This window comes from Alosa alosa, chromosome 17 (genome assembly GCF_017589495.1).
Source record: "Alosa alosa isolate M-15738 ecotype Scorff River chromosome 17, AALO_Geno_1.1, whole genome shotgun sequence".
In the NCBI taxonomy this organism is placed as follows: domain Eukaryota; kingdom Metazoa; phylum Chordata; class Actinopteri; order Clupeiformes; family Clupeidae; genus Alosa; species Alosa alosa.
Genome location: NC_063205.1, coordinates 20,692,065 through 20,716,848, shown reverse-complemented (window position 1 = coordinate 20,716,848; position 24,784 = coordinate 20,692,065). Strand labels below are relative to the sequence as shown.

The 24,784-nt window shown below is 43.7% G+C and overlaps 1 protein-coding gene across 2 annotated transcripts; it reads left to right on the top strand.

Moving 5' to 3' along the window:
* Window positions 1-1,911: 1,911 nt before the first annotated feature.
* Window positions 1,912-24,465, top strand: gart (phosphoribosylglycinamide formyltransferase). Of its 2 annotated transcripts, none has more exons than XM_048268208.1 (22): window positions 1,912-2,276; window positions 3,612-3,761; window positions 3,926-4,021; window positions 4,505-4,679; window positions 6,385-6,496; window positions 6,653-6,721; window positions 6,866-6,991; window positions 12,518-12,605; window positions 12,819-12,904; window positions 13,205-13,373; window positions 14,606-14,840; window positions 15,211-15,305; window positions 15,904-16,013; window positions 16,155-16,353; window positions 16,650-16,901; window positions 18,030-18,182; window positions 18,458-18,661; window positions 18,948-19,100; window positions 20,711-20,841; window positions 22,324-22,465; window positions 23,367-23,482; window positions 23,775-24,465. In XM_048268208.1, exons 2-22 carry the CDS (start codon window positions 3,617-3,619, stop codon window positions 23,970-23,972), a joined length of 3,054 nt encoding a protein of 1,017 aa, XP_048124165.1. In that variant the 5' UTR covers window positions 1,912-2,276; window positions 3,612-3,616; the 3' UTR covers window positions 23,973-24,465. The 2 variants fall into 2 exon arrangements, with proteins under 2 accessions (XP_048124165.1, XP_048124164.1); XM_048268207.1 differs by having other exon boundaries at window positions 3,608-3,761.
* The last annotated feature ends 319 nt before the right edge of the window (window positions 24,466-24,784 follow it).

The window sequence follows — 24,784 nt, the reverse complement described above, 5'->3', positions numbered from 1 at the left end:
ATTAGCCGAGGCAATTCAGAATGAAATATACATGTATTACTATAAAAAAATAAACAAAAAATCATTGATTTCAGTATTAATCAGTAGATTTTTTTTTGATTGGTCAGTGATGTAAGTGACTGTTGTTGTTGCTAGGGATTGATTATGATGATGTGGGGGCGGAGTCTGAGGAATGACACATGAAGTGGTCAGCAGAGCAGAGGACTCTCATCAGCTGTGGTTCTGAGCCTATCAATGAGATGCCATACATATTTGATAGCTAATGACAACGTATGTGCAAAGCTTATTTTTACAATGACTATTTTGTAGGTGCTATAATGTCATTTATATTCCAATTCCAAAAATGTGTGTTTTTTCTTGATGTTTGCTGACTTTTAGTTATTGCGTTTTTGTGTTTTTCCTTGCCAATAACATTTGTACTTACAGTATACTTTAGCTAAAAAGAAAGTTAGTGTTAAAACTTAAAAACTTAAAACTTAACTTTAGTAAAAAATAAACTGTGGGGTGAACTGTAAGAAAAGAATGTAACAATTTATTTTAATTATACATTCTTGTTAGCATTAGGAGTATAATCAGTGCATTTTTTTCTGGTTTGCTGAAATGTTCCTTAACATTTGACATCTTAACATCAAGGCCAAAATGTGCAATTGTTGTAAAAAAAATCCATTTGAATTGCTTCTGGAATTGTGATGTAATCCTGAATAGACCACAAATAAACAGTGTTCCTCTGCGTTTACACACTTATTCTATTTCAGAGCATTATTTCTATTTGATTATGTCTTCAAAAAGCATGTCTAGAGTGAGCATCTTCAGATAGTCTGGCGCAAAGATTGATCTTAGCGGCCCTTAGGTGGCGGCCTAGACCAAAGATTGTTTAGTTACTGTCTTCCATGCTCATGACGCAACATGTTGATTGGGTGGCATAGTATGGCTCAGTTCAATCACTTTGTTCCTTGCCCATTTACAAATCCAGGGCTACAAACACCAAATGTGGATTAGTCTAAATGAGGGATTACCTCTAAAATCCTCGTTTTATGATATAGCTTTTGTTGTTGTTGTTGTTGTATCCTGATTTATAGGCCTATGCTTACTGTTACATTTAGTGCATACAGATGTAATTTAGTGACTAATTTCAAAATATCTCAAATGTATATTTCATGATTAATGGTAAATATGACACATTTCATTGACACCAAAATCCAATAGCCTAATATTCTCATTCTCAGGCTACTGTACCCATTGATTAGATAGGCCTTAACTTCACTAATCCAGACAGTAAGATGAGTGAGGGGTGTGTGTGTGTGTGTGTGTGTGTGTGTGAGAGAGAGAGAGAGAGAGAGAGAGAGCAAACATGGCATCCAAAAGAAGAGAGGAAAGTCAAGTCGAGTCAAGTCGGCTTTTATTGTCAATTTCTTTACATGCACTGGTCATAAGAAAATAGGAAAATATTAGATCAATATATTTTACAAGATTTCCCAAAAATAATCCCAAAATTTAAACATTTACAGAATGACACTCAAATGAAATACCTATTAGGAGAGTAGCCTACCTGACTTTACTACCACTAGCGGCACAATATGTCACAGAATGCCATAAAGCAAGAGACAGCCACTAGGCAATCCACTATGTATTTTTTTTCTTTCCTTCTTTTTTCCCTCCTCCATTTTTTTATTAAGCTTAATAATTGCTCATTCTTTTGATGTAGTCTAATTACTGCTTTGGCAACATTGTAACACTTACAGTCATGCCAATAAAGCTCATTGAATTGAAATTTAACTGAGAGAGAGAGAGAGACCTATTATTCTCTCATACTTAGGCAGATATGTAGGCGTATCCAATAATTTCGACGACATCTATGCGCTATCAAATACTCCACCTCCCAGCATTCCATAGTGATTCATCAGACAGGAACTTGGCAAAAAGTTTACCGAAGTCAAAACTAGCTCGTAGGATTGGCTCTGTTCAAACTTGCCTTCTCGAGCACGCAATCATGTGTAGGCCCTAACACAAAAATAAGTTACTCGACGCTTAATAGCCTATTGAAGCAAGTGCAAAGGAATACATAGTTTAACCTGCATCACTGGACCCCGGTCTAGTGGTCTAGCTCTAGCCAACTGTGATGAGAGCTTGGCAGCCCATAACACGTGGTCACTGATTAGATTCGCCAACCTTCTCAAACTCATCTCTTTCCACATCGCAACTTCACTGCACGGCAACTGCCGACCCAAGACGACGAGCCTCGTTCTCCTTGCGCTTCTCAGAACGACAAACGAAAGGTGAGGCGACACTACAATCACTTTGGCAGATTGACGTAGAGGCTGGTTATTCATCCAATGTCCACATATGTTTTCACGGAGTTTAACACTCATGCAACCTATGCATATTTAGCCTACCTGATGTTCATGCTTAAATTGTTGACAGTGCGTAGTTGGTAGCACTAATGTTACTAGCGTTAGCTATCGTGAACAGCACTGCTGTTCAATAATTCCTTTGCAAAATAAGAACTATATATAATGGCTATATTTTCAACGCCTATTGCAGTCGTGCGTACGTTTGACCACGACTGTGATGCAAGTAACTTCATTATAGATTGGTCTGTCGTTAATGCAGTTGTTTGTTAGTTGCGTACACATTGCTTTGATAAAAACATCGGAAGTGTGTAACTTCAATTTTCTATTCAACTTGTGAACCCACTACAAGAATGTCGTGCATCACATGGTCTTGTGATTCGCTTGAAAACCGAGGCAAGTTACTTATAACGTTACTAATTGGGAACCATGCGCGGCGTGCTACACATTAACATTGACTTACCAGAGATAACTTACCCCTTGTCTGTCTGTCTGTCTATTTGCAATCCATAGGTCAGACTGGGACACAGTTCACACATACTCAAGCTGATGCATTCGCGCGTTGTGCGTTTGGAGAGCAATCTGTTTTGTTGCGTGGAGTGAGTTCAGAGTATGCTGATTCTTATCACTGTGTCAGACTGAAGGTTTCAGAATTCGGACACTCTCCCGTCATAGTTCACGTATTCATTTAACCGTAGCTTGTTAAATCCATGCTGCGTTCACGCCACAGAAATGAAGAATTATGGAGTGAGTTAGTATAAATTGTCGCCGTGGAGTTGTTTCTGTAATCTCATTTCGCGGCTGCATTTTTGAGTGATGCCCATGCGTCGCCTTTGACGTGTCTGTCTCCCCAGGATTGAATATCCTGGCCAGCAAAGGTCAGCTGTTGTAAACTGCTCCTGGGTAGATCACGCGGCCCTATCTCGCCATAGGTCAATTTTCACATGCAATTAAACCGGCTGCTGATGAACTAATTAATAAAACAAGATTTGCATGCTGAAAGCATGTCTGCTATTCTTTCATGTCTTCACAACTGGGCCTCAGTCCTTTTGGATAATAGCCTAGATTGTAGGTAAGGCATTAAGTCACCACCCTTTCAGATCACCAAAAACTAGTAGTGTGTATCAATGCAAGATTATCTTATCAACTGAATATAAAATTCAATTTCGGTAGACAGTATCAAAAGCCCAATATGGATTAATTGTGTTGTTTATGTCGTTGCATGATGAAATGCTGTGGTTGTAAACGCTCTTTGCCAGGCAGCAGTGATGGCCGAGCGGGTGTTGGTGATTGGCAGTGGAGGACGAGAACACGCCCTGGCCTGGAAGCTGGCCCAGTCGCCTCATGTCCAGCAGGTCCTGGTTGCCCCTGGTAATGCTGGCACTGCCAGTTGTGGGAAGATCTCCAACTCGGGTAAGAAGCACAGACCTGCCTCCACATCCTCCCACACACTGACACTTGCCGTAGCCCCACACTTTGCTCTTAATCATCATATGTTTGTCTTGAGAAACAAAGTGATGGCCCCTGCAAATAATTAATGTTTGAATGTGTCCCTCTTTCTCACACTCTATCTGCAGAGGTGTCTGTAAGTAACCATTCCATCCTGGCCCAGTACTGTAAAGACCACAACGTTGGCCTGGTGGTGGTCGGACCGGAGGTGCCCCTTGCTGCAGGTAGTCAGTTTGTCTGTCACTCCTGTATATGTTTGGCTGCAAAAATGATGGTATCCTTGTCTAAAGATGTATGGCTTAGCCGTGGCCTACTGGTTAGGGCTTTGGGCTTGGAACCGAAGGGTTGCCGGTTCGATCCCTGACCAGTAGGAGCCGCTGAAGTGCCCTTGAGCAAAGCACCTAACCCCTCACTGCTCCCCGAGCGCCACTGTAGCAAGGCAGCTCACTTCTCCGGGTTAGTGTTTGCTTCACCTCACTGTGTGTTCACTGTGTGTGTGTTCACTAATTCACGGATGGGATAAATGCAGAGGCCAAATACCTTGTATACGCAAGTATACTTGGCCTAGAAAACCTGATTTTTACATAACATTTTATGGTAGTTGAGTTTATGATATTGCAGATGTAAAAGGACATCTGTATGTTACTGATTCTTGAGTGGAATTCAACACACACACACACACAACCTCTCACCTCTTTTCCTTGCAGGCATTGTGGATGACCTGGTGGCTGCTGGAGTCCCGTGTTTCGGCCCCTCCGCCAAAGCGGCCCAGCTAGAGGCCAGCAAGAGCTTCTCCAAGAGCTTCATGGACCGGCAGGGTATCCCCACTGCGCGCTGGAGCTCCTTCACTGATCCCCAGGAGGCCTGCCGCTACATCAAGGGGTGAGGGAAAGCACCACTGACCATACTGGTCTGGCTTTGTTAACTATTAGCTAATAACTATATAAAAAAAAAATATGCAGTGTATGCCGTCAAAGGTCAAACTACTAAAAAAAAGTGTGTTCTGCGCAGAAGTCGTTGAAGAAGTGATTTACTAAAATCCTTTTGTAGGCCTACTAATTCCAAATCTCTACTGTCCATACGCTTGCTAACGTGAGCTCACCAAAACTTAAAATTGCACATAACTAAACGACAGGAAGGGATAGACGAAGAAGATAGCTTCCCTTTTTTAAGGTGCTGACGAAGCACAGTTTGACAGTGACCGTGACTATAGCTAATTTGATTAGTTTGTCATCTTTTTATTTGCATGTTGCTTTGGTGATAAGGAATCCAACTTGGGCTGTGTAAAACTTTGTTTCACCACATTCACTACAATTTATGGGGCGCTGTTTCAGTCATTGCAAAATAGTAAATGAAAACGGGAGTTGACAGAACAGCAAGAATGAACAAAACCGCAAAACGAGTAAATAAAAGGTTTTATTTAGGGAACATTTAACATGGCTGTAGATAGGGGAACATTTAACATGGCTTTCCTTAGCCCCCCAAATAGAAAAAAATTGAAACGGAAAAGAGCTGTTATGCTATAGGAATTCTGGGATCTTTTTCTAATCACTTATGTTTATATTTGTTGCAAAGACGCATATTTAGTTAGTTTTATTATTGCGCTTCTCAACTGTAGGGGGACCCCGAGAGCAAACCTTTAAAACAGTCGACTGTTTATTGCTGCCTTATACACTCTTTCATATATCTTAAGTCAGGGGTTCCCAAACTTTTCCACGACAAGGCCCCCCAAATACCACTAGGTTCTGGCCAAGGACCCCCTTGATGTGTTATTGAAACCCATCGACAATACTACGACAAATGTAAAAATACATTAAGCTAATCCTAATAATTATTTTAGCCACAAGCACTTCGCGATGGAGCACAGTGTTTAAAAATTGCATTTGGGGCTTTCTGCTATATGAGAGCTATCACTTTACTATTATTCCCAGTCATTATCATGAAAAATTTAATGTTCAGATATGCGACAAATCATTCTAATGGCATATTATAACAACCCTCATAGTAATAAAGTATATTTTACATTTTTCAAATGTATTTATTTGTTTCTTTTATTTTTCCTTCCAACTTGCTGAGGCCCCCCTGGCACCCGCTCGCGGCCCCCACTTTGAAAACCACTGTCTTAAGTATCTCGTAGGTCTTACATATCAAGCCTTTCTAGAATTGAAGGCTTAAATGAGTTACCCCGACTAATGTCAACCATCTCCATCTGATCCATCCATCTGATTCATTAAACTGTTGCATGCCCTTGACGTGTAGGGGCTTGTGCACACTTGAAAAGTCAATGACGTGGAAGCGTGCGTGTCAATTGTCAGCATTTAAAATGCACATGTGGTGCCATTACCCTCCAGCATACATTAATCATATGGAAAAGCACCCATGCACAGACTTCATGAAGGGAAGATATTTAGCTGTGAACCAGATATTCACAGGCATGCCGACAGAGTGCGTTACCCTGACAGAAGTGGCATTCCTCAGTTATAATGTCTTTGTTGAAATGGTCATCTATGAGTGTGACGGGAGATAAGAGATGCCCTGAGGGCCATTTTGGTTAACTCTGTGCGCATGTATGTGTGTGTGTGTGCAGGGCAGACTTCCCCGCCCTGGTGGTGAAGGCCAGTGGTCTAGCAGCAGGTAAAGGAGTCATCGTTGCTCAGGACAAGGAGGAGGCATGCAGAGCAGTGGAGGAAATCATGAAGGTCAGTTTCCTCTTCCCCTTTTTATTGTCGTCTTCTCTTTATTTACTGTGCAAAAAGGCATTTCACCTTGCTCTGTGGCTCACCAATTTTGTGTTGTGTATAGTCACATTGTATCACTTCAAGGTTTTTTTGTGTGTGTGTGTCTGTCTGTCACAGGACAAGGCATTTGGCTCTGCTGGGGAGACGGTGGTGGTTGAGGAGCTACTCGAGGGAGAAGAAGTGTCTGTGAGTTCTTATATCAGAAGTAGTCTGTTCTTTCGTTCTTTCTTTCTTTCTTTCTTTCTTACTGACTTCACATACACTCTCTTAACACCCTTTTCTTCAGTGTTCACTCACACACACTCTAACTTCACCCCCATCCCTTTGTAGTGTTTGTGTTTTACTGATGGGACCACCATTGCAGCCATGCCCCCTGCTCAGGACCATAAACGCCTTTTGGACGGGGACAGAGGACCCAACACTGGAGGCATGGGGGCTTACTGTCCCACACCACAGGTAGTACACACATACACATACATACACACACACACACACACACACACACACACACACACACGTATGCGTTAAGGGACCGGTATTTATGGAATGGACCACCGGAGGAAAATAGGCGAGGGTCATGTATTTTTATTCTTTGTTGAGGGGAGGGTCACCCAACTTTTTTTAGTCTAGGGGGGAAGGTCACCCAACTTTTGTATTCATTAAAACAGCAAAATTTGGGCCGTTGCCCACTGGGCCTCGCGTCTGATGGCCCTCGCACCTGGCCAAAGATGACATTAAGCGTTTATTCTTTATTACCGCCTATTGTAGCCTAAAGCTTAACGTCCCAAAACAACGATGATCATCAAATTTCTCTCCCATATTGCTCCTCATAACAACCCGGCAGGTCCGAATCCCAGGACATAACGCCATAGCCTAATAGGCTCGAGATATAATTCCAAAGGGGACAGATAGGCTACTGCATTTAAAACTTAAGATTGAACAAACCTTCCCGATCTTTAAAATTGCGATCAGTGACTGGCATCGGGTGAACAAAGCTTTTCGAAGTTGAATGGGCTATTAAAAACTATTTGCGCACCTCCATGTCACAGGAGAGATAGTGGGCTCGCCCTTCTATGACAGGGTTCGTACGGGTGCTTGAAATCCTTGAAAATGCTTGAATTTTAATGTTGCGTTTTCAAGGTTTGAAAAGTACTCGCATTTTGGATGAAGTGCTTGAAAATGCATAAAATTGTAAGTGTATTTCTTTTGACACAAATAGCTATCTGACGGAATAGTTAGCTTATTAGATGCAGAACGTCGGAGAGTTTAAAATTAAAACTTCTCCGCCATGGTCCTCGGTTGTGCACCGATCTGCGTAGGCTATGTGACTGATCTGCCAGTCTGTTTTCATGCGTGACAACGCCCCCCTGCACACAGTCGGAGATGACCATCAACATGAAGTGAGGTTGCCGTTTCAATGAGCGTTGGTTAGAAAACAGCTATTTCGGACTGCTGAACAGAAATCATGTAGGCCTAGGGTCTTACAGATGCATTGCTAGCTAGGTCGCCATTAAAGCTAACATATTATTGAATAGGCTACTTAGCTCCAATCATTGGAAAACAAGGAAAAAGTTAGGTTGAAGAGGGAGACGAAACTTTATGGCATGTGAATGCAAAACCGCACCAGTCATGTCTATGGCCGTATCTACCGTAGAGGTCACCTTTCTTTCTTCAAATTTCGTTTTATTCATTAACTAAAAATAGCCGACAAGACAATTATCCTTGCATCAACGCAGCGTCACGCAACACATAGTTATAGATATACCTCTGACATGTCAAAACGAAAGTACAGTTGACTGCTATCGCGGAGCTATGTCCTAACTAACGACGCAACACAGTGTCTCAGGCAGCTCAAATAAACTTCAATACCCACAAATCCATTGTCCAAAATAAATAATCGTCAGACCTGAACAAAGGCTGACTTCAAGGCCTACTCAAAATGTTATGCTGAAATTCAGTGGAGTTGCAGCTAGCTAACCTGCACTGATAGTAGCCTAGATGGTAGATAATGGTAGATATTTATATGGATATTATCTAAGCATGATATTGATTATCGGTCAGTTATTTACACAGGAGACGGGAGAAGGGAAATCAGGCAGAAAGGTGGAAATGAGGAGAAAGAGTTAGGAGAAGGGAGGGAAATAATGGGCAAAGGGCCCTCACAAGTGAGTGAGAGACAAGATGTGACACTCACTGTGTCAGAAGGTAATTTATAAATGCAACATTCACTACTCTGATGAGAAGCAGAGCATTCTTTGATAAAGATGGAGCAGAGATCAGTATAAATATCCTCAAAACCAATTAGAGAAAATGCTCTTGAAATATACAGGTGCATCTAAAAAAGTACAATATTGTGGAAAAGTGTGTTGGTTTAAGTTATAAACAAAACATGTTATAAACTGAACAAATGTTTCTACGTCAAACGGCAAAATGATCATGATAGCCTTTACATTACAGCCCTCTATGGTTAAGTCTTTCATAGGCATATATAGGCTACTTTGCACTTTTATAAATGTACCATATGCCTAATAGGCTGTATTTCTAAGTGTGATTTATGCTATAATGTATCTATTAGTTTCCGCAATATTCACCATAAGTCATCATTTAAGGGGTTATTTTTAAATGTTTTCTTCCTTGGGGGCATGCCCCCGGACCCCCATAGTATTTCGCGGGGGGCAACATTTCTATCAACACCCATGACCTCAGTATTTGAATCCTGGCTTGGTCATGTCAAACTTCAGCTCAGTTTGTGGTTTAATGCTTATAGGCCCTACAAGTGGAAAGACATTAAAACACCATGCATATGTGCATATCGTGCCTTTTGGCAAGAAGTTACATTTTTCCAATTATATGACAACTCGGTCATCTTTCGTCATAACGCCACATCTCCGCGATTGCTAGCCTACTGGTTGGTAGCTCATGATAACAAATGTAGGCCTGTCTGCATGCCGTTGTAGGCAAGAAAGAGACATTATCAGTCTTGACTGTCATGAAAGAGCAGCCTTAACATTAGTGTGAGTTCACATATTCAGCAAAGAATAGTAATTTGTTGGGTGATTATTTTCTTTTCTTATTTAATTTATTTTTTTAATGTTTTTTTTTTTTTTTTTGGTATATTGACTCAGCCAGTTAGATAGCAAGCAAAGTCTTCCAGACAGGTGACACATTTTTAAGTTTTCCTTTAATTTCTTTTCCTGCTATTAAGAAACACAATTTTGTCTGTTAAAACCATCTTTAAATGATAAAAAAAGTGAAAATCATTTTGAGTTTGTATATTCGTATAATGTCATTTGCCACCGCTGTAAAGTGCTGGAAAAGCTTGAAAATTGACCTTTTGAAAGTGCTTGAAAAGTGCTTGAATTTGATCTTGGAATAGGTGTACGAACCCTGCTATGAATTGAAAAAGACGTTGTAGGCTACCTGCAAGCTGGCCTATGATTGCTGAGTTTGCGGCAAGGTAACGTTAAGCAAGAACTTTTTTTTTTTTTCTGAGTCAGGATATGGCGAGTCAATGTCATTTATTTGTCCAATGTTAGCCTACAGACCAGTTTCCATAGTGCACATCTTATCAATAGTTTGAATGTTGTGTGTGTTTCTGCTCATAGACAAATAGCGTTCAGCACAGTGTTCGCCTTTGTTACACTTGGTTTTGTGATGAAGCCTACTCTATGATAAACGGCCAAATGACCAAATATGTGACTCCGCTAATGTTATAGGCTATACAATTTCCCTTCTTAAAGACAAGCTGGTGTAGCCTATTAGCCTACTATTAAAATGCACCTAGGCTACAGTAAGCTACGTGTAAAGTAGGCTATCGCATGATTTCATGCACGTAATTAAAAAGGGCCTCGCACCTGTCAAGTTCGCACAGGGCCCTTGCGACGGCCCTGCAGCTCGTGATAAACCCGGAAAAAGACAGTTATGTTTCAGTCCCAGTGATTTATTTGTGAAATTGTGCAAACGACAGCCTTTTCAATGCATTTCAGGGAAGGAGTTGTAGCATGCAAGCTCCCAAATTGACCCAGTACAGAAGGCATCAATAATTTGTTGGGGAGGGTCATGCGTTTTTTCTCAATCACTTTGAAGGGTCATAGACAAATTTCTTGCTGGCGAGGGAGGGTCACGTCTTTTTGGACTAACGCTCCCAAAACTCCTTCGGTAGCCCCTTAAATAAATAACGAACAGTCCCTAAGGGGTCAACATGCTTCTGCGTCAACTCCACGGCGTAGCTATGCGGCACTCCTACGGCGTCGTGACCATTTTATGGTTCTGCGTTGGGTTGCTTTGCATCGCGGTGCATTTCACCGCCATAACGCTCGGTGCGCCTGTGGTTGCGTCGCCCACCGCCGAAACAAGACTGTAGCCTATGACCGAAAAGGTAGCCTACTCACAGAGAATGTAAACGGGCTCTGCTACTCAGAATGGCAGACCCCATAAACTGTTGTGCCAAAATAGTAATCTTATTTGTTTGGCCTTTTCTTGCTTAGATTTTGTACAAAGTATCGAGAAATAGACACAGTAGTTTAGCAAATAAGTCTGAGGTGAGGTTATTTGCGAGGTGTCTGGCAGCCAGTTTAAGTTATGTTAGCAGGCGAAATTTAGCACAACTGCCCACAAAGTACTGCTTGCTGGCGAAGTGCTAATTTCAAAACGTTACTGACATATAAACACTATACAAACGGATAACCCTGTCATTGTAACCAAAATATGACTGGGTTTATATGCAAAGATTATGTCCGTGAACTATCATGTTGCTAATCCCCACAGTAGGCTGCTTGAAACACCGACTATCAACACACAGGACGAGTTGACCAATCACAGTCCTTGCGGTCTGCGTCGCCTCAACGCAAGGTTACAATTTTTTGGAGGTGCACATCAAGCTACGGCGGAGGGGTTCGCGACGACGCAGAGGGGTCTGCGTGTGTACGCCGTCGATTCGACGCAGAAGCATAAAATAGGCTTTATACACAAAGGTTAGACTTTTATGGACACCGTGTAGACATTTAGAGCCTGATGGGTTGTAGGCTTTATTCTTTTAGCAGATGGTTTTATCCAAATATAGTTGTTGAACAAAGGAGGCATTTGTAAGAAGGGTGTGACTTGCACTCAAGCCTTTTCGGTGCTCACAGTCCAGGACCAAGGGTCAAAGAAACTGGCTGGGCTACTTCGAAGTAGCCTGGGTGTTCCCATGCTGCCTTGCGCGCGATTTGATTCACGCTGCTAAGGCAGCCTGGAGACCATGGAGCAAATTTTCGCCTGAGATAGGGAACCAATCACAGAACAGGGGGGGAAGCAAGACGATGATGAGCTATGCACAGACGCATTTGATAGACATCCGTGGCACCCAATAAACGGATCTGGGCATTTTTTTCAAATACGAGAAAATGAACGTTTGGTTCCCAGACCACGTCTCATTGAGAAGTGGTGGCGCTAGCCAGGCTAACTTCGAAGAGACTAAACCCAGGGATGACCGGAGCACTCTTTTAAACTTGTTTTATTATGGTGCACAATCGACTGACGTTTCAACGCACTGCGTCTTCCTCAGAGTCAGGAAGAAAAGGAGGCATTTGATTAGTGTGTGTGTGTGTGTGTGTGTGTGAATGGAGCCTATGACCGAGGTGGGATTACCACCTTGGCCCACCAGCTGGGCATCATGAACACTTAGACATAGACATTCCTCAAGCTCCAAAGGTGTTGAGTGAATATTGCTGTTATTGTTATAAGAAGTAAACAAATAGATGTTTATCAGCAATATAATTCCACATGTGTGATTTGAAGGTTGGTATTTACCATCCATTCTCATCTATTTATCTGGACGATCGATTTCATAGATTTCAAAATGTAGATAAATTGGCAAGAGGCTGAAATCAAGAATCAGAACGTGGGATAATACAATCTTTTCAGTGCTCCTTCACTACAAATCAAGGTTGTGAATAAAGCTCTATGATGGACTTTGAAATTGCCGTTTGTGTGTGTGTAAAGGTCTCTGAGGTGACACTGAAGCAGATCAGAGAGACCGTATTGCAAAAGACTGTGGATGGCATGAGGGAGGAGGGGACCCCATATGTGGGTGAGTAAAGTGTGTGAGTGTGTGTACGTTTACATACGCATGTGGGTATCTATATCTGAGGGTTATCGTCACACTAGTAGAATGTGGAGCAGTTATCCTGCCTGAGACTGAATGTAACCAAGGCAGAACTGTGACTGATGTGAGTGTGTGTACGTATACATGCGCATATGGGCAGAACTGTGACTGATGTGTGCGGGTTTGCGGGGGTCGTAGGTGTGCTCTATGCAGGGCTGATGCTCACCCCACAGGGACCCAAAGTGCTGGAGTTTAACTGCCGCTTCGGAGATCCCGAGTGTCAGGTTAGTGCAGGCACTCTGGCTACAGAAGCTCTGTTATAGTGTGTGTGTGTGTGTGTGTGTGTGTGTGTACTATTCTATAGCACAGCTCTCTATAGTCATTACGTCTGACATGAATAAAATGTTAACCTTTAAATATTAAAGGTATCTTACCATGACTATGATGAATGTAAACAGTGTGATGACAAATACACTCTGAGAAGTAAATGATTTTGAAAATGTTAAGGCAGTCGAACTTGGCTTATAAAGTGATGTTCCAAACAGCTGTTGTGGATAATCTAATATGTATTCACAATCTCTCAGGTCTTGATGCCACTGTTGAAGAGTGACCTTTATGAGGTCCTAAGGGACACCCTACAGGGGAAACTGGCCTCTAGCTCCCCCGTGTGGCATGAGAATGTCGCTGCAGTGACCGTGGTCATGGCGAGTCCTGGTTATCCTGGAGCTTACAAGAAGGGCATAGAGCTCACAGGTGAGGCTCCATAGCTCAGGGGAGAATATGTCTGTCTACCCAGGGCATGATCGACTTGGCCATTTGCCATTCAAACCAGCTGACCTCCATAGCAATTTTTTATTTTGTATATATTATTACCTCTAAGGGCATTATATATTCATTGGATACGTATGTGCTGTTGGCAGTCTGCCACCATTGATCCAATGTGTCACTATGGAGATATCAGGTGTTTGTAAAGATAGGTTGCAGTTTTCCAGTATAAATGCATGGCTTTTTGCATTGTAGTCCATCTTAGGCTTCAATCTCTAATCAAGCTTTTACTGCTATTCAGTTATACAGACACCCTGTGCACTGCACGCATACACACACGCACGCATCCACGCTAGAGTTCTCAACGGGCCTGAAAATTACAACCCGACCCGACCCGTGGCTTTTAAAGCCCGGACCCGATGTAACCCGACACATCAACATGAATTATCTACCCGGCCCACGGCCCGACGAAAAACATACGTTTTGACTGTTAAACCCTGACTTTATTTAGGTGAAGATTCAACACATTAGCGTGACAATTTGCTTAAAACGGTGATTTTCTCCTCTTCTGGCGTATCGTGAAGGAAGAACCATGCCAACTTTGGATGCGGTTATCTTAGCGATACTTTTTGCAATGGGCCTACCCTCGATATACATAGTTGGAAAGCTTAGTTTATGGCCGTTCATGTGAGCACAATAACTTAATTTTGTAAACTTTACCAAAGCGACTGGTTTCGCCTTGCAGGGTCACATATTTCATCAGCACCTGCATTTTGAGGATTGCACATAACCTGTAGAATTTCCATCAGAATCCAGCACCACTCCAAACACTTTCCAGACCTCTGATTTCCCCACTCCTGTAGTAGCGACGGTGAATTCACCTGCGGCAAGTTTAGCCTACTTTTCACCAACTCCATCTTCTTCTCCAGGCTAAAGGCGTGCCCGCAGCGTCTGCCCCTGCCCCTCTCCATGATGCACGTTGCACGCAGCAGCAGGCTTTCTTTACGTTAAACAGCTGCGAAGATTAATAATTTTTTTTTTTTTTCACTGAGCAGAAAAGATTAAGACTATATTTTCGACCCGAACCTGCGGGTCCCGTCGGGTTTGTCGGGCCGACCTGACCCGTTGAGAACTCTAATGAACGCACGCACACACACACAGGTTGTGCCACACTATGAACACATTGCCAGTTAGCACACTGACACACTTCTCTCACTCAGGTCTGTCTCAGGTACAGGACATGGGCCTGCAGGTCTTCCATGCTGGGACGGCTCTGAAGGAAGGAGGGGTTGTGGTCACCAGTGGTGGGCGTGTCCTGACGGTTACCGCGGTGATGCCCAGCCTGGACGGCGCCCTCCACAAAGCCAATCAGGGAGTGGCATCTGTGGGGTTCCCCGACGCGGCCTACCGGCGAGACATTGGCCACCGCGCCATTACCTACCTTACACGCTCTAGGTGTGTGACACACACACACACACACACACAGCGCCATGCCCTACAAGGGCTTAGTGCTAATGAGTAAAATGTTTGATTTGTGTATATGCACATGGTCAGAACAGATAAGAAAAAAAATCCTGTATTTTTGTATTTTTTTCAATAAATCAACAATGCTCTGAATTTGCCATTCCGTCTCTTAATTAATCTATTTTAAGGGAAACATTGAAATGAATTATTAAACCACACATTGAGTAATACCTGCATATTTAAGTAACAATTTGTATTGAATTTAGTCCACTCTTTCTTGCCTAACACACACTGATAAGCATGCTGGACAAACAGTGGATTGATGAGTTCACTCGTCTGACCATTGCATATCTCTTAACAGAGGTCTGACCTATAAGGACAGCGGAGTTGATATCGCAGCAGGCAATCGGCTAGTGGACTTGATCAAACCTCTGGCCAAAGCCACCACTCGGGCAGGTAGGCTGCTGTTATTTGCCTTAAGGGTAGTTCCCTCTTCAGCCTGGCCTCTGTTCATTTGTTGCAAACCCCTTGCAATGTGTAATCGCCCCTGTTAAAAGTTGATCATTAAAAAAGGACCAATCATGCACCCATCTTGAGGGGGTGTATATTGATTGGTAGTGATTTGTAGACACTATAGAGGGTCTTGCTGTTGTGAGGATCTGCAGATGCTGTTGAATGGGAGATCACTTCACAGTTTTGGGTCAAAGATCTTTTCACACATCTTGGATGTATCCAAATTACTTTGATTACCGTGACTGACATTGCAGCATAATAGGCTAATTTATTAATTCTCTCACTCTTCACCTTAAGCTGGTGTTTAGTGAGTGTTCTTGTGCATAATGGCTGTCGTGCATCACCCAAGTGGGTGCTTTAGGTTCCTTGAAAAGCACTATATAAATGCAATGTGTTGTGTTGTTTTTTGTGTGATATACGGTAAAGTGACTTTATGGAATGCTGGAAACTCTTGCGGCCATGTCCTTGTCCCGATATATTCGTTTTTTTGATGTTCTTTGCCCAAGTGCTCCTTTAGATGTTGTGTGTACTTGCTTATTAGGGTGCAACGCTGAGCTGGGGGGCTTTGCAGGGCTCTTTGACCTGAAGGCTGCTGGATTCAGTGATCCTGTCCTGGTGTCTGGAACGGATGGCGTGGGAACCAAGCTGAAGGTGCCCAAAATACACACACACACACACACATCCCATCCCCCTGCCTTTATATGCGCACACACACACATACTTGTATGTGGTCTTCAATGTTCACAGAGTGTCTAATGCCATTTCAGAAACACTATATTGTGTGTGTATCAGATTGCTCAAGCATGTGGACAGCACGGCACTCTGGGACAGGACCTGGTGGCGATGTGCGTGAACGACGTCTTGGCCCAGGGCGCTGAGCCCCTCTTCTTCCTGGACTACTTCTCCTGCGGGCAGCTGGACGTGGGAGTGGCCTCCACGGTGATTGGTGGGATTGCTGACGCGTGCAAGATGGCTGGCTGCGCTTTGCTGGGTGAGCAGTCAGGGTGCCACACTGGCGAGTGATTTGACACATCACCAAAACCACTGACCGCTTATCTCATGCCACCACTACATTTTGCACATACTGCACACATATAGTGTGTGTGTGATTTGTGCAGAATGTGTCAGCACACACTGATTATATGAACACATCTACTTATACGCTGTGAGTGTGTGTCTACTCCAGTACTCTATGTAGACCCTATGTATATTTGTATGGTTGTGTGTACCTGTGTGTGTGTGTATGCACCAGTATCACTGTATGTGTTTGTTTGTTTGTGTGTACAGGCGGTGAAACTGCGGAGATGCCTGGCATGTATGCGAAGGGCGAGTATGACCTGGCTGGGTTCTGTGTTGGGGCCGTGGAGCGGAGCTCCGTGCTCCCGCAGCTGGGGGACATCTCCGAGGGTGACCTCCTGATTGGGGTGGCCTCCTCTGGGGTCCACAGCAACGGCTTCAGCCTGGTCCGCAAGGTCCTGGAGCAGTCAGGGCTGCAGTACAGCTCACCTGCCCCTTTTGGCAAAGCTGGAGAAACTATGGGTGAGTGTGTGTGTGTGTGTGAGTATGTTCTGCTGTCTAAACAATCACCTTGCTACCCTAATCACCCTGCTACCCTAGTCAATCACCCTGCTACCCTAATCACCCTTCTACCCTAATCAATCACCCTACTACTCTTATCACCATGCTACCCTAATCACCATGCTACCCTAATCAATCACCCTGCTACCCTAATCACCATGCTACCCTGATCACCCTGCTACCCTAATCAATCACCCTGCTACCCTAATCACCATGCTACCCTAATCAATCACCCTGCTACCCTAATTGATCACCCTACTACCCTAATCACCATGCTACCCTAATCAATCACCCTGCTACCCTAATTGATCACCCTACTACCCTAATCACCCTGCTACCCTAATCAATGCCATCCTGTGGAACAGATACCCAGAGCAGAGAATGAGGTGTGACGCAAAAGACGCTTGCACAGTCTTTGAGGCATTCCACTGCCTATAACTCTAAAGACACAATTGCTCATTGAAACACAATCTCAGAAGGAGAGGAGTCATATCATATTGAAAAATCTAATTGCCTAGCTACCTAACTACAAGCAGCATAAAGATTTGAGTTTGTAATTTTCTGGGGTTTCAAACCTCACCTGCCCCCATTGACCCAATGGTTACAATATAACATTATGGTTCGTCCCCTGGGTTTTAATTGATATGCAGGCCCATTAATGATGCCTATGTCTGTGTGTGGTTGTTTTGTTTTGAGTAAACTGTAACTGATAGTATACTACTATTTATGTATTTTATGTATCAATATGTTTATGCATTTGACCCTGATGAGTAATTTATGAAATCAGTGGTGATCTTAGTATTGGATTAGCCATGCTATCAGTGCTTCTGGCTTGTTATTTGCCCTTTGGTTTGCCTAAGCTCATGTGTTTTTTTTTTTTTTTTTTCCCCCTGTTAAACATCAAATAATGTGTGGGGTGTTAAAACACATGGTTCAAGCAGTCACTCGCCCTCGGTAACCCTTATGTGGAAATGTTCACCTCTCACCTCAAGCACACAGCATAAGAACATAAGCACGCACGCGCAGCACACACACACACACCTCACCTTAACCTGAGTTGACCCCTGACCTCTGGTTGTTTACCTGCAGGCACGGTCCTGTTGACGCCCACCAAGATCTACAGCCGCTTGCTGCTGCCAATCCTGCGCAGCGGAGCGGTGAAGGCCTACGCCCACATCACTGGAGGAGGCCTGCTGGAGAACATCCCACGTGTGCTGCCCAAGGAGCTGGCCGTAGACCTGGGTGAGGATGGAACATTTCTCACGGACACTTAGCAGTAGCGTGTTAGCACCGGCACAAAAGCTAGCGTTACAGAGGGCTTGCTTGATGTATTGAGTTCAGTTTTACTTGTACTCTGAGCTTCCATTCTCAATCTGAAATCAGCACGGCCACGGAGTAGCTCTAATGTTCATTTTGCCGTTCATTTTATTGTTCAATTTTATTGCTGTTCGTTTTATTTTGTTAATTTTGTGTGTGTGTGTGTGTGTGTGTGTGTGTGTGTGTGCACGTGCTTACAGACGCAACCCGCTGGCATATCCCGCCTGTGTTCTCATGGCTGCAGGACGCTGGAGGCCTCAGCGAGGAGGAGATGGGCCGCACCTTTAACCTGGGCCTGGGGGCCGTGCTGGTGGTGGCCCGCCCCGACGCCCAGAGGGTTCTCAGGCAGCTGCAGGCCCACGAGCAGGCCTGGATCGTGGGCTCGCTCGCTCACAAGCAGCCCGGTGGGTCTTGGGCTGTCAGTGATGGGACTTTCATGCAACAAAAAAAACAACACCTGCTGTTCCAGTACAGTTCTGTTACCATAGATAGATACACATTTGAACAGTTGATTGATTTTGCAATGCCGACATTTTTCTGGTAGCTATTGCACTGTAATGAGCCCACGAGGGTCCAGGTTCCAGTCCGGCCCGGGTCATTTCCCGATGCATCTCTCTCCCATTCGCTTCCTGTCACTCTCTCCACTATCCTGTAGTACCTAATGAGAATTCCATGGGTTTGTGCTTGTAGGTTCCGAGCCAGTGGTCATCCGGAACCTGTCCGCGAGTCTGAGGGCGGGCCCTGAGGCGAATCCAGACACGAGCGCTCTGCCCAATGGCGCCGCCCACTCTGACCACGCCCAGCGCAGGCGCACCAGAGTAGGCGTGCTCATCTCTGGAACAGGTATTAGCCAATCACTCTCAGTGCTCAATATATGGTGCGAAGTAGAGGTGTAACAATCAATGGATCTGTATCATTACACCGACCTTATAGCAATTTTAAACAATGCGGTTGCATTAACATGACTCATTAACATGGAGACATGGGTGTTTTTTATTTATTTTTAGCACCAACATTTCATCTCTTCATTAAATGTCTTTCTTGCACTCCTAAGCTGTTGATGGTGGCATGCAGGCTCGTTGCAGTCCACTTTGCTTGCTAGTGTCAACACATTTGCCTCTACTTGCAGCTTCAATCTACTAGTTATTGCTGTTGGAGTGGTTGCAGGTAAAGATAGCCTATTAGCTCTGAGAGTTAAAGAAAACAAATCCTCACACCTTCATAGGTAGGCCTACTTACTTTGTGTAGCCTATCTAATAACAGTCAATGTTTGTTAATTGTCTGCAGTGTGATTTCAGTATTTGACACTTACTAATACAATGTTCAAATTATAGCCTAATCATTTTTCCATTTCAGAATTCTTGGAAATTAACCAGATTGTGTGAGTGATTCAATAATTAAATATTGACAACAGACCTCAGTACTGAATTGAATTGCATCGCTGCAAATTTTGAAGTACGGAAAAGATTGGAATCATTGGCTTATAGAATCATTATCGTATAGAATTGTGATGAAACGCTGGTTTATAACCATGTTTCTAATCATATGTTTTCAATTCAGTCATAAGTATAAGTATACTCTTTTGATCCCGTGAGGGGAAATTTGGTCTCTGCATTTATTATGCATAAATTTCTTGAATTTCCCCTGGGGATCAATAAAGTATCTATCTATCTATCTATCTATCTATCTATCTATCTATCTATCTATCTATGAATTAGTGAAACACACAGTGTACACACAGTGAGGTGAAGCATACACTAATCCCGGCGCAGTGAGCTGCCTGCATCAACAGTGGCGCTCGGGGAGCAGTGAGGGGTTAGGTGCCTTGCTCAAGGGCACTTCAGCCGTGCCAACTGGTCGGGGTTCGAACCGGCAACCCTCTGGTTACAGGTCCAAAGTGCTTACCAGTGGGTCACGGCTGCCCACAAGTCATTACCGTTTTGATAGTTTAATTTCTTGAATTACGCTCAAAATCAATAAAGTGTCTATCTAGTCATCAACTTACTGACCTACCCACCCACCTACTTACTTAACCAGGGGTCTGTGATGACCCACTTTCCGCTTTCCATTGATGGTGAGGATTGGTGAGGCACCCTCTATCGAATCGTGGGTGGAATGGTGATTTACAGTCCTAGATCGAGGTTTGGTTCAAAACCATATTAAAGTCAAAGGGCATGCATTAACAGAGCCATACGCCATGTTTCTGACTAGCTTGGTACATCATGACTAAGCAAAGCCTTAAAATACACATTGCATTTCTGAAAACGAGTCCACGATGACGAAGTTCCTTTCATAGTAACTGATCTGTAATGGCAATAAACTTTAGTGTGAGTTGTTGAACTACTTCTGGTAGCTAATCAGCAATCACTGTTTTGAGTGCCTCATGAGGAGACAATACATAAGGATTGTTGTTTGATTCAATGACACGCATGTGTGTCCCTTGTGTGTTGTAGGCACAAACCTGCAGGCCCTGATGGAGCAGGCCAAGAAGCCATCGAGTGCAGCGGAGATTGTGGTGGTCATCTCCAATCGGCCTGGAGTACTCGGCCTGAAGAGGGCCTCCATGGCAGGCATCCAGACACGGGTAGGTTCCCAGTGGTCTTTCTACTCCGGTTACCGCCCAGTACGCTCTATGGGTGCACCGCGCTCCCCTTTATAGCTACTGATGCCTTTGTTCTGTAGCTACAGCCAATGTTACAGCCAATGACTTGAAGGCAATCTCTGCATTTCGAAAACAATGTCCTCTTTAGGCACTTGAGTGCCCTTTGTTTCAGTGGTACATTATCATCCCCATGTTTCTAATCAGTAGCAACATTGATTCAATCATTGCAGTTTCAATGCTTCTGTGTGTGTGTTTCATTTCTTGAATTACGCTCAGGAGTGTAATCTAGTCGCCTACCTACCTACCCACCCACCCACCCACTACTCATCCAGGAGTCTATGATGACACACTGTTTTCCTTTGCCCTGTATGATTGGTGATGCACCCTCTACAGGGACCTTGCATGTGTTGGACCATATGTTCTGTGAGCCCTCAGATCCAGTGCAGTAAAGCACCCCCTCCTGGATATGGGTGGAAATGGATGTCTGTGTGCATGTCTTAAACGTCCCACATACTCGACGCACCCGACCAGTAGCGCGACAATGTGACGTCACAGAAGCACCGTAACCATTTATACTCGCGCGTGGTGGTCGCAACACTAGTTGCAATATTCTCCTGAACAGAGGTGTCGCTGTTGTGAAAAGACTAACAACTTACACAGCAGAAGAAGCTGCAGTAAGAAACACCAGTAGCTAGCCTCTGTGATGGTACTTCAGACTTTGGTTGCTACTATTCACAACTACCATCATCATTATCATGTAGTTTCCAAGGTGTGTGCACAGGTAGATAGATAGATAGATAGATAGATAGATAGATAGATGGATAGATAGATAGGTACTTTAGTCATCCCGAGGGAAATTTTAATAATTTAAACAGTTTAGTTAGCTAGCTAGCTAGCTAGCTAGCAGCTGGCTGAGTTTGTGTAATTTCCTGAAGTGGAAAGAGATTTTGTTCAGGCCTTAATAGATATCCTTTGTTTGAAAATAAATCATTTCTATTCTTTCCTCTTAATTCCATGTGTTGCAACTCTCACTGGTAACTTTGTTAACTTATCCAGCAAACTATTAAAAAAAATTCCGACTGTAACAAAACACTGCAACTCGCTTGCCCTCGAACTAGTCCATCTTCCTGTTTCCGCCTTTGTCGCTTCGGCCTGAAAAAATGAGTGGTAGCGCTTACCTCGCTTACATCGGCCAAAACCCTGGCGCCAGAGAGATCTACGTCATTTTGACGTCACATTGTCGCGCTACCGGTCGGGTGCGTCAGGTATGTAGAAGCCTTTAGGCTTGATGGTCTGTTTGACCCCCCACCGTTGACTTCAAGGCAGCGCAGCCTAGCCTAACCCTTGACTTGGCCTAGTGTCTTCCAGGCAGCACTGCCTTGAAGTCGACGGTGGGGGCCAGAAAGACCATGTATCATGTCTTACATGTGTACTCTGCTTGTTTTTTATTTCTTTATTTGCCAGGTTGTTGATCACAAGCTGTACGGCAGTCGCTCTGAGTTTGACAGCACCATCGACCGCGTCCTGGAGGAGTTTGGCGTGGAGGTGGTCTGTCTGGCCGGCTTCATGAGGATCCTCACAGGGACATTTGTCAAAAAGTGGAACGGTAGGACTAGATGCAACAACCAGAGACTTTCTGAGAGGAGACATAGCACTCAATGAATCCTCCATAGAAATGCATGGGCTTAATTCGTAACGCCAATATGGCTGTTGTCTACATATATCCCGTCCCTTCCTGTATGCCTCCCCATTCACTTGAAGAGGAAAATAGCTGACCAATAACTGCCTAAAGAGCATTGCAGGATGGCTGCTGAAGTCTTGCCTAAAAGGACTTTGCAACAATCTCTTTCTCTCTCCCTCAGATAGGCAATACTGTTCATACTGCAACAGACTAGCAACGAATGACCATGAAATGTCATTATAACTCGGAGATTACAGGTGGTAACAGCGCCAAACGGCATGCGGCAAAGTTAAAATAATTTCAATTTTTGAGGCGATGCCGGGCTATGAGGGAATTGCTGGCAGTTGCACACAGTTGTGTTTACACTCAGACAGGAGTAGAGTGTAGATATGAGTGAAGTTGCTGATGGTCAGAGTAACTTGGTTGTGTGGAAGAGATGCCCATTTGACTGTACTTGGGATGGGAATTAAAACATTAGACACGATTGTGCTGCAAAAGCTTTACATTTAGCAGACACTTTTATTCAAAGCGACTTACATAATATTACAAGGGCCATTGTCCTTGGAGCAACTCGGGGTTAAGTGCCTTGCTCAAGGGCACAACAGTAGAAGGTGCTAATTAAAATTAAAACTTTTCAGGCAACTACTTGCTAGCACATCTCCTTACCCTCTACGCTACCACCACCACCACCGTTTTGCCTTCACAGCTGTGTTACAGAGGCCTTCATGCTCTGCAGATACACTTGCAATATCTATCCAGATGTCAAGGATAATGTTGGTTTTGAGGCATGTCTATGCAGTAACTGTCTGTGCTTGTGTGTTTGTAGGGAAGCTGTTGAACATTCACCCGTCTCTGCTGCCATCCTTCAAAGGGGTTAACGCACAAAAACAGGCCCTGCAGGCGGGTGTACGGGTCGCGGGTTGCACCGTCCACTTTGTCGCTGTGAGTGGTCCAACTTTATTACACAAAATGGTCATAAGTATCTGTTAAATGTGGGCCCCGTACCACTTGCCAAAATGTGTTTTTGTTGAAGTGTTCTACACCTAAAAGTTATTACCTTAACACGTCATCATGATTGTGCATCTCACTGAAGGGTTACTGTATGTGTGCAGTGACAGATTGATTGAAATGAAACATAATCTTCTGTAGTTCATAACTTGACACCAGTAGCTGAAATGAATGATGGGTGAACCAAACATGAATGATAAGAGTGTCTGTTCCTCTCTGGCTACAGGAGGAGGTAGATGCAGGAGCCATAATTGTTCAAGAGGCGGTGCCGGTGTTGATGAATGATACTGAAGATAGCCTATCAGAGCGCATTCGTGAGGCGGAACACCAGGCTTTCCCTGCAGCCCTTGAGCTGGTAGCGGGTGGGGCAGTGAGGTTGGCGGAGGACGGGCGCATCATCTGGAATTCGATGATGCAGGTGTAAACAAACAAACAAACAACCTAGGTCTCAGTCACCTCCATTACTGCAAAAGGTCAACTTCTAGTTCAGTCCTGTCGTTGCTGCCACAATACCGGTTTACCATAGATGGAGCTATTTTAGGTTTACAATAAAAACCTTATTACTAAGTTACTGCTACATTTAAGAAGACTTACATGGTTCGATTTTAGATAGTTTGTCTACGTTGACCACAGAAAACTTAAATCATTCCTTTAATCATGTTGATCATTCCTGAGATGTCTTTCTCCTAAACCCACTGCTGTTATGGTAGTATTGTGATCTTGTTTTTGACACTACAAGAAACTACTTGAATATTTGCCACCCTCTGTGGTATGCCCCTCTGAAGCTGCATGAAATGTTGGGGTTTGTTGATGTATTTGTGTAGAGCTGCATCCTACAATTGCATGTGATAAAAAAAAAAAAAGAGAGAATCCCTGGCATTTCTTGCTGCCTTAAATAAACTTGCACTGTCATGGTCTGTTTTTTGTCTGAGGACTATACCACTTCACACTGACATAAAATATTGACCTGTGTCTTCATTTACATAAAAGTAAAGTCAAAGTGTTTTGGGTGCAAAGAAAATCTCCACCACAATATTTTCCCCCTCAAGTTCAGATACAATGTGGCTCATCTTCCCATGGTCCCTTTTTCCATGATTACAGAACTGAGGAGCAGTTTTCTTTGGAACAAAATGCTACACTGATACAGGAAGAATTTTGCCAAAGATTACAAGTGTTCTCCGTGAGCTTTGCTGACCTTGATGTTAACACTTCTGCAGACTTTTGACGAGTGCTTTG